This window comes from Staurois parvus, unplaced genomic scaffold (assembly GCF_062004578.1).
Source record: "Staurois parvus isolate SC_StPar_1 unplaced genomic scaffold, SC_StPar_1.0 ptg000594l, whole genome shotgun sequence".
NCBI classification, from domain to species: Eukaryota; Metazoa; Chordata; class Amphibia; order Anura; family Ranidae; genus Staurois; species Staurois parvus.
In genome coordinates this window covers 2461587-2476710 of record NW_028318390.1, presented here as the reverse complement: position 1 = coordinate 2476710, position 15124 = coordinate 2461587, and the positions used below count along the sequence as shown (strand labels likewise).

At 41.7% G+C, this 15124-nt stretch overlaps 1 protein-coding gene across 1 annotated transcript in view; it reads right to left on the bottom strand.

The window, feature by feature from the left end:
• The window catches only part of SLC6A2 (solute carrier family 6 member 2), a 769042-nt gene that overhangs the window by 240094 nt on the left and 513824 nt on the right, over positions 1-15124 (bottom strand). The window contains exon 12 of the mRNA XM_089692558.1: positions 11041-11141. Coding sequence (XP_089548684.1) covers positions 11041-11141 — 101 coding nt within the window. The remainder of the gene's footprint in view (positions 1-11040; positions 11142-15124) is intronic.

Sequence of the window (15124 nt, the reverse complement as noted above, 5' to 3'; positions counted from 1 at the left end):
TGACCAGTGGAATCATATTTATGATCATTTCCTGCATCTAGGAGACATATTCAAGAACACTTTTATGCTGAATAGGTTCACTTTCCCACTTCTCTTTAACAAAGTCTGGGAATAGTAGACAGATATATGCAGCTGTTTAATCCGGAACAGCTTGCACACATCGGCCATAAACCTTGACACAAATAGAGTTCCCTGGTCCATGAGTATTTCCTTAGGAAAACCATTCCATGTAAACAATTTAAATAACTCCTGGGCAATAGTCTTAAAGGAAATATTCCTCAGGGGTAGCGCTTCAGGATATCAGGTGGCATAGTCGAGGATATCCAAAATGTAAGAGTGATCTTGAGCAGACTTTACCAAGGGACCCACTATATCTATTGCTATCCTTTTGAATGGGACCTCAATTATGAACAGAGGGACCAAAGGGCTACAGAAGTGAGTTACTGGAGTGGTTAACTGATAGGTGGGAAAAGAAGAATAGTATCTCTTTACCTCTGCTCTCAGACCTGGCCAGTACAACTGGTCGGTGATCCATGATCCATCTTCTCAATTCCCAGGTGTCCCACTAAAACATTATTATGGGCCAGGTCAAGAACCTTTCATCTATACTGTTGGGGTATCAACAATTGTTCTACCACATTTTCTCTTACTTCGTTAACCTGATAGCAATTCGTTACATACTGCAAAATGGGGCCATCGCACATTCACACCTGGCTTTTGGGGAACCCCATTTACTACCACACTCTGTTCTTGCACCCGGGCCAGAGTAGGATCCTGCATCTGGGCAGTACCAAATGCCCCCTGGGGAACACCCAAATCTGGCCAGGCAGGGGTAGAGGCCATTTCCTCATCCTCTTCTCCCAGCATTACCTGAAGTGGAGAAGGTTCCCTCACCTCAGCAATCAGGTTGGTCTGTGGACCACATATTATGGCATCCTCAACAGTACTAGTATTACCTTTATCACCATCAACCAGATCATTAGCATTTTCATTATCTGTATTTACATCAACTTCAATAACATTTGGCAGTTCAGGGTTACTCCCCTCAATAGTAGAAACAGAGTGACTAGTCTCTCCCTAGTCTCTGGGCCATTCATGTACAGTAGTTCTCCTCGGACCCTTAGTTCTGTAAATAAGGGACAGTCTCAGCCTATTATAATATCATGTTCCAAGTTATTCACCATCCCAACCTCTTCAGTAACAATGCCACATGTTGTGGAGATGGACACAGGGAATGAGAGGGTTTTCTCTAGTGTCCCCGTGAATGCACATATGACCTGTAAAGTTTTGCTTACCGGGCCAGTCCTTCCAATTACTCTGGCATAAACCAGAGTTACCATGCTTCCAGAGACCAACAAGGCCCTGGCAGGGAGGTGGTTCACTCAAACTTCAAACTCAAAGTTCATCTCACCAAGGTCAGGTGCATCGTGCAAGCTTTATTTGCATAAAAATCTCCCCTCCGGAGAACCCCACATTCCTTGGGCTGCTCCTGCAGTGAACATTGTGCCTGGGTATGGCCCCAAAAATGACATCGCCATCATTGTACATCCCCCACTTTCTGAGCAGGAACAGACATCTGAGGAGGCATAGAAAGCGACTCTTGGCTTTCCGGGATGTTTGTTCCAGTGTTCTGTGAGATTTCCTTCTGACGAGCTGCAGTTGACCAAATAGGCTGTGGTTGACTGGGCCCTTGGCGCTTGGTAGGGTCAAGCAGATCCTCCACTACAGTATATCTTTCCACCATCTCAACCAGGTGGTTCACTGTTTTGGGGTCTCCATGGCTGACCCACCGTTGCAGGTCGTCCGGCAGGGACCTCAAGTATCGGTCCAACATGACCCATTCCACAATATGGGGGCCAGACAACACCTCAGGTTGCAGCCATTTTTTACCAGTTGCACCAAGTCATGCATTTGAGACCTGGGTGGCTGATCTGGATGATACTTCCACTGGTGCACTCGTTGTGCTCAAACAGCCATAGTCACCCCCAGACAAGCCAGAATTTCTGCCTTTAGCCATTCATAGTCTTTAGCTTCATCAGGGGGCAGATTGAAGTAGGTCTTTTGAGGATCCCCAGTAAGGAAAGGAGCAATGAGGCCTGCCCACCGGTCTTTTTTTTTTAAAGAAATATTGTATTTTGTGAAAACATTGACAAGGTCAACAATACGAAGAGAAAAGAAAAACAAAATTATTGCAGAGTTTAGCAGCCAAAATAGTACAAAATAAACCCTTTTTGATAACATTGAGTTTGGTTCTCACTGGATGGTAAAAGGGGATTGAGAAAAATTTGTATTATGAGCCTTATATGCATATCAGGTTGAGTAGAGTATGAGTAAAATGTTTTGTGATCTGAATGGGAGGATGTTTGCTGTGTAAGGGTGTGTGTACTATAACTGCTCTGCAGAGGTATAACAATGTATATACTTTGGACTAAGCAGAAGGAGAAAAAAATGTGATGTACGATATAGGACTGGGGAATGTAGAAATGAGGAAGGGAAGGAAGGTGAAAGGAGGAAAAGAGAGGAGAAAGGTGGGATTGAGATAAATATGTAAGACTTGGGTGATATCAGTAACCCGGAGAGCCGAGGAGTGGTAAAGACGAGGCATGAGGCAGCCTAGGAAGAGGGTGTCTCGTGTCAAGCATTGTGTATCTGTGGATAGATTATGTGGACGTGGTGTGACACGGGATCAAAGTGAAGTTAAGCAAAGTGTATAAATTACTATGTATATTTGGGTAGGGAGACATTGATATATAGAGGTTATCAATCACACAAAATGTAGATGTATAACATGCATATGGGATCAAACATGTAGTTACGGCAAGAGTAGAGCTTATAGCTCATGGGTCAAGCTGAAGGACCTTTAAAAGTCCTCGTTCCAACGTGGTGAAGGTTCTGTTGATGTATAGGTGCCATTTCCGATCAAAGGAGTCAGCAGTGCAATTGCACAATGATAAGAGGTCAAGTTTGTCCGTACGTAGAAGGTGGTTAAGATCTTGTTTAATATCAGATATGGTTGAGGGCGTATTTGAGACGCATTTTTTTTAAGACAGCTCTTCTTGCGACTAGAAAGCAGGTTGTTAACCATGGTTTATTTTTCCTGACACTTGTGAGTTGATGGTAGGAGTGCAAGGATGTGTGATCCAAGTAGCCTAAGAGAAGGTGTAATGGGTCTTTGGTCAACTGTATGCTGGTGATAAATGCAGCAAAGCGATTTACTTGGTCCCAGAATTTGGATATTTGAGGACAAGACCCCTCTATGGTAGAGGGAAGGCATATGACAATTGCAAAGCGGACAATGAGATATGGAAGGATTGAGTTTAGAGAAGGCACAAGGCATGTAGGCACGGTGCATAATTTTGAGATGTTGTTCACGCTAGAATTAATTTGTTATGAAGGCACAGGTGGTGTTAAATCCTGTTAGTATTTGGTCAACTGTGATTTCATTGTGAAAGTCTTTGACCCAAGTAGCTGTTGATGAGTTTTCTAATGGTTTTGCATAATGTAGATTTAGTGGGGTGTAGATGTCTGAAATGTTACACTTTCGTCTGTTTATTAGCGTATCAATCAAGGAAGTGCGAAACCGGACGGTTTTATCAGGAACAATGGTTCAGTACTTGTAGAATATAGATGAAGTGGTGTGAAGTTAGGTTGAGGTTCCGCAGGGTGTGGTGAATAGGCATAGGTAAACCAAATGAAGTATCAAACAGTTGAACTACATTCACAAGATCGTGGGTGACCCAAGATGCGTATGCTGCGTATTGTTGCGAGAGAGGAAAAGATGGATTGTTGTGTATTGGGAGGTAGCGGAATACCCAAGGGGAAACCCCTAGCTTACGTCTGACCTCTCTCCATGCTATGAGGGTGTCACCTATAAGTGAATTATGTTTCAGATGAGGTGGAAGTGAATTAAACATTACAATGTAGTATTGCAGCTAGACTATATGGGTGAACCATGTCCGTTTCGAGTTGGAAATTAGAATATTTGGACGACTGGGCTAGCCAGTATAAGTAAACTCATAATAAGCAGGAAAGATTGTATACTCTGATGTTGGGCATAAAGTTTATGTAGGGCTATGCGTGAGCGGCCCCCCTTCCATAAGAATTTGGATACTGCTTTATTCAGTTTCGTTATGGTCTCATGTCTGAGTAGGAGTGGAATGGTTTGTAGAGGGTATAAAAGTTTTGGGAAACTGACCATTTTAAATAAGTGTGATCTTCCAAGAAGCAATAACGGCAGATCTTTCCACATTTCGAGTTCTCCTATGATCCTATCTATTGCTGCCGTGAAGTTTAGCATGTACAGTGAAAAGGGGAGCTTCCCTATCTTTATGCCTAGATATGTAATGTGATTTTTGGCTAGCTTGAAAAGTGATGTTGAGGCCCAAAGAGGAGTTCTAGCATCATATAAGGGGAGTGTTTCACTTTCATAAAGGTTTATGCGAAGACCGGAGCAGTGTCGGAAATTTGAGACTATATTGCATATGCGGGGTATGTCAAGGGTTGGATTTGAAGTAAAAATTAGTATGTGGTTTGTGGATAGCACAATATGCAAGTCTTGTTGGCCTATCTGATTTCCGTGTAATTGGGATTTGACTAGTAAGAAGCGTGCTAGTGGTTCCAGGGCTAAGTTAAATAGGAGGGAGATAGAGGACAAGCTTGTCTCGTCCCCTTGTGCAAGCAAATAGGGTTGGATATGCGCCCTGCGGCTACAACCTGGGCCATAGGTGTAGAATACATTGATTGTATCAAGTGGGTGAAGGGGCCTGAGAAAACTAATTGTAACCAGGTGAAATTCACATTGCTGAAGGCCTTCTCGGCATCAAGGGATATGATCGCTAGATTATGATGCGGGTTGTGTTTGGCATGGTTTAGCACAGCTAGAACTTTAATAATGTTGGAAGCAGTCGATCTCCCCTGGATGAATCCTGCTTGGGATGGGTGGATGAGAGATGGTAAAATGGTGGCCAGTCTGTTTGCTATGATTTTTGACATTATTTTAGCGTCTAGATTTAAGAGGGAAATCGGCAAATAGGAACCCGGATCCGTAGGGTCCTTACCTTTCTTTGCTATCAATTTTTTATGTGCTTGGAAGCCCAACGGGATGTAGTCTCCTCCTTCCTGGATTTTTTGGTATACTGATTGTAGGGTTGGAGTAATTTTTTTGGCCCTGAGCTTGTAAAATTGTGCGGTGTAGCCGGCAGGGCCAGGAGCTTTGCCATTGGCCAATGAGTGGATCACCAAGGTTATGTCTTCTGATGTTATCGGGGCATTAAGAGTTTGTAATGCAGTTGGGTCAACTTGCGGGAGGGTAAGTTGTTCGAAGAAAGTGTTGGCATGTGTAATGTCAATAGGATCTTGTCCATATAATTGAGCGTAAAATTGTTCTAGGATTGATATAATGTTTTCTGGTGTGTCTTTGAGGGAGCCCTGAGAGTCCTTCAATGCTGTGAAGTAGGTTGGGGTAAATGGATTTCTACACAAGCGGGCCAGTAGTTTGCCTGGTTCGTTGCCAAATTTGTGGCAATGTAGGTCGAGATAAAATTTGTATATGGATTCTTTGGCTGACACTCAGGTATCGAATTGGTTTTTTGCCTGCAGCCAAATTTTTCTGTTTTCGTGCGAGTTTAGTTCTGCCAGGTTTCTATGAGCCTGTCTTAAAAGTGTACTAGCTTCTTTGAATTTTTGTAAGAGTTTCTTTTTATAGGTGGATGCGAGTGCTATTATTCTGCCCCTAAGTACCGCTTTGCCTGTTTCCCAGAACACATTGGGGGTGTATTGATGGGCCTTATTAGTGTTTATGAAATCTTCCCAGGTTGTTGAGATTATTTGGGATAGATCTTGATTGTTTGCCAAATAGGATGGGAAGCGTTAGATTCTAGGAGGGCAGGTTGTGTCAAGATAGTTCAGCAAAGTGGAGATAGGGGAATGATCAGAGATGGCCATGTCCTGGATAGTGGACCCAATGATATGGTTTAATGAAGCAGAGTTGCAAAAAAAGTAATCGATTCTGGAGAGTGTATGATGAACATGAGAGTAAAAAGTGTAATTTTTTCCATCTGGGTGGGATAGATGCCAGATGTCTGTGAGCTGTAGCCTCTACGAAGTTAGCTAGCAATGATGAGACGACCAATGGCGGTCGTTGCTTTTTGATTTATCTTCCTGCCAGTTCATATAGGAGTTGAAATCTCCTCCTATAATGAGGGGGGGTGGACATAATTCGATATCCAGTAGGACATCAATTGAAAAAATAGTTTAGTGGGTAAGTTGGGAGAGTAAATGTTAGTGAGTACTAGGTCGCTAGAACCCAATTTGATGTGTGTTGTGACAAAACGTTTGTGGGGTGATCTTAGGCCTTTGACATTCCAGGAAATTATGCATATCATTTTAATAAGTTAACTGAGGTGTATCTGAGGACATAGTGTATATAATTCTGTGATGTTTCCCTCCCTACCCAGATCCTAGCTGCGAGTACTGACTGAGGATGATGAAGCTCTTGTGATGTCCTAGGTTCTCTGGAGAAATGGGAAAGATTAAGTAGATAAAGAGATATAGAATAAGGCGTACAGTGGGCCCAACAGGGGCCTAATGGGGAGACAAAATATACATCAAACCAATGCAATAGTTTTGACTTCACGTTTTTCTGCATGGTATTCCTATACTACGACCAGCGTAATCGGAGAATTCAAAGAATTTAGCCCACCATGGGAGTATAGCTGTTTTGTGGTAGAGAGCCTCCCATCGAGTAACTCCGGTAGCCGGAGTGGAATCTATATATCATATATAAAGACAAACGTGAGGCAAGGATATGTCTTCTTACGCAGAACGGAAGCACATTAACATCTCTTAAAGAGACAGAGTAAAAGTCAAAGTCTTGGTGACCTGACGGTCCATGAGAAATGTGCTAGCTGATGGAATAGACGTGGGGTCATGGAGGTCGTAGCTTCCCAGAAGGTTGGTTCACTCGTTGCCTCTTTACGTGGACTGCATTGATCCCTGGGTCCCATGGCGTGGATAAGTTGAACGAGGTTTGGCGAGGCACTAACATCGCTTAGTTGTGTCTGCAGGAAATGCGCGGCTTCCTCTGAATGAGTGAAGGCTTTAGGTTCTCCTGTATGTGTGGTAAGCCGCAGTATAGCTGGATAAGCAAGAGTAAATTTAACGCCTTTTTGATGCTGAGAAGTGCAGATAGATTGGAAGGTTTTTTGTTTACGTGACACCTCTTGGGAGTAGTCCACGAATAAAATAAATTTCTGGCCTTCTATTTGTAAGGAGCAGGAGTTGTGGAATGAGTTGAGGATAGCCATTCTATCTGCATAGTTGAGGTATTTGGCTATCACAGACCGTGGCATGCGTCTGTCGTTAGATGGTGCGCCTAAGTGGTGTGCTCTTTCCACTTGGCACGGGGAGGATAGACCCAGGGCTGCCAAAATGCATGTGGTGCAGAGATCCAAAAGGGCTCCTGTAATGTAAGATTCAGGGAGGCCTATAATGTGCAAATTGTTTCTGCGCAAACGGTTTTCCAAATCTTCCAGTTTTTCCAAAATGGTTTGTTGCGTACACACAACTTGATTTGCCCCCGCTTGCACAGAATGCACTTCATACTCCAAGTCTGAAAGCCACTGTTCTGTTTCAGATAAACATTTTTCATGATCACCCAGATCTTTTCTAAGTTGTTCTATACCCATTGATACTGCTCTGTCCGCTGCTAGGGTGATAGTAGGTGAGAGTAGGGTAGCAACAGCCTGTGCTATTTTTTCATATTGATCTGCCTGGGCATGAGTGTCAGGTTGTGCTGTGACTGCTGGAGTCTGTGTCTCTGGCATACCTGTTTCTATGCTGTAGGCGGCCATCTTGGCTGCAGAGGAGGGAGAGCTGTACGCCTCGGGCCGTGGAGCGGGTGAGGAGCCGGCAACAGGTACCAGTGCATACGGGGGGGCTTGTTGGGGTGCGGGGGGAGCAATATCGGGGCTCGGGCAGGAGTCCCAGAAGGGGGAGCTGATTTTATATGCCTGGCGGGGTCCAGAGCCACGAGTCCCTCGTCCCATACATGCGGTGCTGGACGTCACGTTTTTCCCACTGGTCTTGAGGCCACCCTTCTCTTTCTGCTTTCCTTTCAAATGTAGTAAGAAACATCATCACTCAGTTTCAGTTTCAGTCAGTTTCTGCAGAAAATGGCTGGCCCTCACAGTTACCTGGTTGCAAGGGGAAACAGCTGCTTGCTCACACCCCTGAACTAGATGCTGCACTGCCTCTTGCAAGGCAGTCACCTGAGTTTGTATAGCTCCTTGCAGGGCTGCCAGCTGGGCCACCAACAGGTGAGTACTTTCTTGCTGAAGAGTCAGCCTTGTGGTGTGCTTGTACCTCCAGCTGATTAGCTTCCTCATGGCGAGTCTGCACTTACATATTAGCCAGAGATAACTGTTTAATCAGCTCCTCCATTGCTTCAGCTTTCAGGGTTTGTGCAGTTTTAACCCAGGACATAAATGTTTGACCATTCTTCCAGAAGTGCATTTGTGAGGTCAGGCACTGATGTCGGACGAGAAGGCCTGGCTCGCTGTCTCTGCTCTAATTCATCCCAACAGTGTTCTATCGGATTGAGGTCAGGACTCTGTGCAGGCCAGTCAAGTTCCTCCACCCTAAACTCACTGATCCATGTCTTTAGTGTGTGGACTAATGTGGACTGGTGCACAATCATGTTGGAACAGGAAGGGGCCATTCCCAAATTGTTCCTACAAAGTTGGAAGCATGAAATTGTCCAAAACGTCTTGGTATGCTGACGCCTTTAAATGTTCCCTTCACTAGAACTAAGGGGCCAAGCCCAACCCCTGAAAAGCAACCCCACTCCATAATCCCCCCTCCACCAAACTTTACACTTGACACAATGCAGTCAGGCAAGTACTGTTCTCCTGGCAACTGCCAAACCCAGCCACGTCCATTGCATTGCCTGACAGAGAAGCGTGTGTTACACTCTGTCTGATCATTCGCAAGATTACCTTTTTTGTTAAAATACCGCTAGAAGTAAAAAACGTTTATAGGATAGTATAATATAGTATCTCCTGTAAGGTATTGACTATTGTTTAACATTATTGTATTTTGAAGAAATAATCTCATTTAAAGTCAGGTAATTCTAACAGTCCATATTTTATCTTTAGAAAATACATACTTGCAGTACACCTAATAAAATAAAAATGGGTAATGTTTCTAGCATCCAAACAGTTATTATTACACAGTAATACAAATGTGACCTAAATAATTGTAGTACATGCCACCAGATGTGGAATAGAAAAAGATGAACATCCTAGCATAGGGGAAACTCTGAAATCTTAATTTTGTACAAAGGAATACTGGATTTATACTCTAGATATATTATACAGGCATGTACATTTTTATATCGTTTGTGCTTGATTGAGCATTCCATGATATGGGTTCAATTGGCTAAGTGAAAAACACACTTTTTAAAGTTGAATTCCAGACTGATATAAAAGGCACAAGTTAGTACAGCTAACTTAGTAACTTAGCAATGCATACCTAAATGTGTTTGCTTAAATGCAAGTAGGACGAGTACCTGAATTTATGTGGAATTTCGCACCTGCTGTCTACTGTATACCCGGGTTACTACAGGGGGAGGGACAGCTGTGCAAGAAGACAATCAAGTGTGCTCCAGTGCAAGCAGCATGCTTAATTTATGCTGATAGGTGGAATTGAGTGACATAAAAATGAGCTCATCAATGAACTACTTCTCTCTTCAAACTCCAGGTACAAACTGTAAGTAAAATTGAAACTGCAATGTGTGCTTGCAATGTGGCTGAGCCATGTAAATCTTAGGACTGGATAAATATAAATACTTAAATTATTTGGTAGGTAAAACAACTCCCCTATATATATATTATTTATGTATCCAACTGTTTGCCTAGAGTTCAGCTTTAATAAATAATACACTTAGTCTGCAGGAGCTTTAGCAGCAATACATGTGTTCTTTGTATGGATAGCTTTTGGTGTAAAACTTTCAATTCCAAGAACTAGCATGAATACTGAATCTGCCCATTGTTTAACTATCATAAGTATCCTGCATAATGGATCACTTCATTAACAATTAAAGTAGATGTAAAACCTAACTGGATGATATTTAGGCTTGTTTCACACTGCTGCAATCCCACAGTCATATGACTTTACATTTCGACTTGCTTGAGACTTAATGTGACTTCAGTGCGACTGATGTTTTGCGACATTGGCTTTGGCAAATCATAACAATACAGAGTGTGACACAAGTTATTGAACTTACAAAACCCTTTGAAGTCACAGTCAAAGTCACAGATAAGACAAAGAAACACCTTCCTTGTAACCTTTGTGATTTTAACATTGCAGCCTATAGCATTCATATCGCAGGGAAGACACAGAAAAGTAGTGCATTGAAATAAATGTGTTTTGACTTGTCATGCAAATTTGTGTCACAGAAAGTTGCATGAGGAGTCACAACAGTGTGAACCAGGGCTTAGTTTGCAAAGCACAAAAACAATTGCCATATTTAAATAACATATTTACTTGTCTACTCTCTTGCATCTCAGTGCTACTGATCTAAAGCAGATTATCTACAGCCACTTCAGGTCTATGGGCATGCACTCTAGTACAGACTGCATAAAATTGTCTGTAGTCTCCATCAGAAGCCCCTGTGACAGGGTGACAGGAATGAAACTGGGAGACAGGAAGAGAGTGTTGTCATTCAATGAAGGTGCATGAACAAGGACCCTCATGGCAGGATCAATAGGTATTATTTTAATGAAAGCTGAATATTAAAATATTATCATGGTAAAGTTTATACAGGATTTGTCTTTAGATATACAGTAACCCTTCCCTACCTGAACAATTAATGCTTAATCCCTAAATCAAACCCTTAACACTTACCTTCTCCCTTACATTAACCACATAACATTTAACCTGTCCATTAACATTTAACCCCGTCCAATGATAACACTTTAACAAACCAGTAAAGCAAGCCCACTTTAACAAACCTTTACATTGTGCCCCTGTCATTTTACTTACCAACAAGAAGGCAGGGCTGATAAATTTCCAGCAAAGTCTCCAGTACAGGCCAGGCCTAAAACCAAGCATCCTGTAAATGTCATCACTGAATCTATCCACACCTAAAAAGGAGCACAAACATGTAAAAATGTATCCTCATGATCCATCCAAATGGATATTAACTAATTTTACTAATGCTTTCTTTAAACGCATGATTACATTGTTTTTTTAAATCTATGCATCTTTTAATACAAGAAAATATTGTGCTCTTTGTAACAGCTGAGATTTGGCATTGCATGCTGTTATTTAGTCTATGATCTAGCTAGTACAATCAGATACTTCTACATAATTGATTCACCTAGTTGTTCCCCTTCTAGATTGCATGGTGCACTCATGTTAGCCTTGCGTGCATAACTTGTAGTTATCCAGTAATCCTTTTATAAATTAAAAATTGCACTACACAGAGGATATTGAAGCTCTTGGACTGAGATAATTTTGTAAAGTCATCTGATTGGTTCCTGATCATGTGATCAATATGAGAGCAAATCAGAAGGAAGAACCTAGCTACATACTTGAATGGTTCCTTGAAGCAGAAGGTTATATTTAGATGTATTTCACAATTAGAGTATCATTCTATTCTAAGCACATCTAAGTTAGAATTTTAAAATTTGTAGAAAAAACAGTGTGAACCTACAGACATCACTTAATATGAGAAATATGTTTTCTTCCTTTTATATCTCATGTTATCATATTATATGTAATAAAATAGTCTTAGGACTACCATAGAGGGATCAAATCTTGGCCGTTTCAGCAGGGACCGGTCAAGATTCGATCCATCTATGGACAGGCTGCTCGTACCCAACCTGATCCATTGATTGACTTGGGTACAACCAGCCTGTTGGATCTTTACATGTCACTACTGCCAGCGGCTTTAGCTGCTAGCAGTAATCATCGTGTTCTGGCGGATGGGAAGGTTCCCTGCCGGCAGAACACAATAGTGCGACAGGAGGGATTCTCCTATCAACACTGACTGTGTTGATGAGGGTATTGAGCAATTTTATTTCATTCCACCCAAGGGGAAAGGAAAGAAAATCACATAATCTATGGGATGCCTTAGTTACAAAAAATGCAATCATGTGTCTGCCATGCAAATTCAGTTGGACGAACAAAGAGGCAAAGCTAATAAGGCATAGTAATTATTTAAACAGGAGCCCTTCAATTTATGAAGGGTTGGAGCCCTCAACTGAGCATACAGATGAAGAGTTATTTTAGAATTATATGTCATCACTAGGGTCTTTGGCACCCCACATCTCAATGGGGCATCTTAGAGGTTCAATCACACTCTGATACAACTACTGAGAGGCTTAGCTCATGATAAATTAAGGAAATAGACCCACTACTTAGCTGAAGTGGTATGGGAAAAAAAAAACATACAGTATATACTTTGGCAGGTCTACCACAAAACTGTGGAAAATAGAATTACTTCCTCCAGTTCTGGAGACCTCACTTACAAAAAGATATTGATAAGACAGTCTATAGATGGGTAACAAAAATGGTGAAAGCTTTGAGGTATAAAACATATCAAGAGAGGCTTCAGAAATATGTACAGTGTGGTGGAAATAAGAAAAAGGAGAAACATGACTGAAATCTTTGAATACATCTCGGGTGTAAATAAGGTTCAAGAGGGCAGTATTTTCCATCAGTCAAGATCAAGAACATCAACTAGGACATTAAGGACCTCAAACTAGCAGGAAATTTCAAAACTAATCTTATAAAGTACAGTACTATAGAGGTAGTGAGCCAGCCAACTGTAAGTGGGTTTAAAATGCTTGGGACAAACATAGATCTATGCCTAGATAAAAAAGGAAAAACAAAAAAAATGTATAAATTTAAAAAAGGGGCAGAGTCGATGGACCACTTATTTTCGCCATCGCTCTTTAACCACTTGCCGTTCGCCTACTGTTTTTAAATGGCAGGGCAGTGGCACTCCAGGGGCGGGTTGCCGTTCATAAATGGCACCCGCTATTTCTAGTTGTGCGCGCTCCCTGGGAGCGCGCAGCACCTCGATCCGGTGCCCGCTGTGTCCTCCGGACACAGTGAAACACCGATCATCGGACGGGACCTCTGTACTAGGTCCTGATCATGTGATCACTGATTGGCCAATCAGTGATCACATGCAAAGTAGTAAGCAAGATGTCACTTGTGACATCATTGCTTACTATGTGTGAAATCTGTGAATGATCACAGAGGTCACATGGTACAAGGCTGTTGTGAATAGTTGTGGCTATTGTGGCTATAGTTGTGGCTGTGGCTGTTGTGAATGTGACAAGCTCTGACCAATCACAGCTCACACAGTATTTCTCAATGGAATGCAGGCAGAGAGATAGTGAAATGATTGCTTTTACATCCTATATGGGTGTAAAACAATCACTGTAAAAAAAAAAAAAAATCTTTATCACCCCCCACAAGTAGTACAGTGTCACCATGGTGACACTGTACTGCTAGGGTGACAGTATGTAAAAAAAAACAAAAAAACAAATAATAATATAAAAAAAAATTAAAATTTACATAAAAGTTTAAAAATTATAATTTTTGGTTATAAACTAATTTGGCGTATTTTTTTTTTTTACTAAAAAGATAACGGAATGAAGATTTATGATGAAATATTATTTATTTGCAAAATTTTATAAGAAAAACACTTTTTTCAAAATTTTTCGACATTTTCATTTACATAGCAAAAAAAAAAAAATCCCAGCAGTCAATAAATATCACCAAAATAAAGCTTTATCTGTCTAAAAAAATGGTAAAAAATTTATATGGGTACAGTGTTGCATGACCGCGCAATTGTCATTCAAAGTGTGATAGCTCTGAAAGCTGAAAATTGCCCTGGACAGGAAGGGGGTAAAAGTGTCCGGACAGGAAGTGGTTAATGTATAGACAAGCTTGGCAAAAGGTTAGACAGTTTGATTTGTGGACTGATGGATATGAGCAAGGCAAAGCATCCTTCAGTGACCTTAAATATCACAAATATTGCAATAAGTCATAGAAGCTTTTGGACAGGTTAGTGCATACCCCTACAAACATTGTCTCTCTGGTGGATCGTGCTGACAATCAAGTTTATGAACCTGCTCATATTAACCAGGTCTTCCATTATTTCCACAGCAGGTTGTACAAAGCAGAAGCCATGGACACACATGCAGTTTTGTTTTTTTACCACAACTTCCACTCCCCATTATTTCCCAGATGTCATTGCAATTTGCTGATATAGCATCAGAAGAAAGCTCTAATAGTATCTCAATCCTAGCTGAAGTCCCCTGAATCTAATGGCTAAACCTCAGTTTCCTAAGATTCTAATGGAAATCTTTGCCACCATGGAATTCCTATATAACACACTAGGAGATGGGATATTGCCAAAAAATGAAGGCCTATTTCACTCTCAAATGTTGAAGCAAAAATCGTATCCAAAATTATTGCAAACAGGTTAGCAAATATCATGCCAGGTCTTATTCATCTCTACCAGGCAGGCTTTACTAAGGGGATCTCAGCAGTGTGCAATATTCATAAAGCCCTTACATTTCCAGAAACACCCATAGTGGATTGATGGGTGATTATGAGCACCACATCCCTTAAGACACATGATATTTACTGATAGGGACTTTTTTTTATTTTTATATATATACAATCTATATATATAATATATATCCTTACAAATGTAACCACTTTATCGCCGTCACATAGCAGAAATACTGCTACAGGGCTGATGTGGTGCACAAAATCACATATATATATTTCTGGGTAGGGGGCACGCGTGCCCTACCCGCGCCACCATTCGCTGTCGCGGCTGTCAATCACTGGGTCCCAGACAGTGATTGCTGAGGATCTCCAATGGGGGGGGGGGAGAACTGCTAGTACACAAAACAGTTCTCTTCCCTGTCAGCTCATGCATACTGCTTTGCATGGCTGTGCATAGCACAGCCATGCAAAGCAGTGTGTACAGTGAAGCACAAACACAGCGGATGATGTAAAATGGCACATAGCACACAGTTAACCCTTTGATAGCCCCAGATGTTAACCCCTTCCTGCCCAGTGCCATTGGTACAGTGTC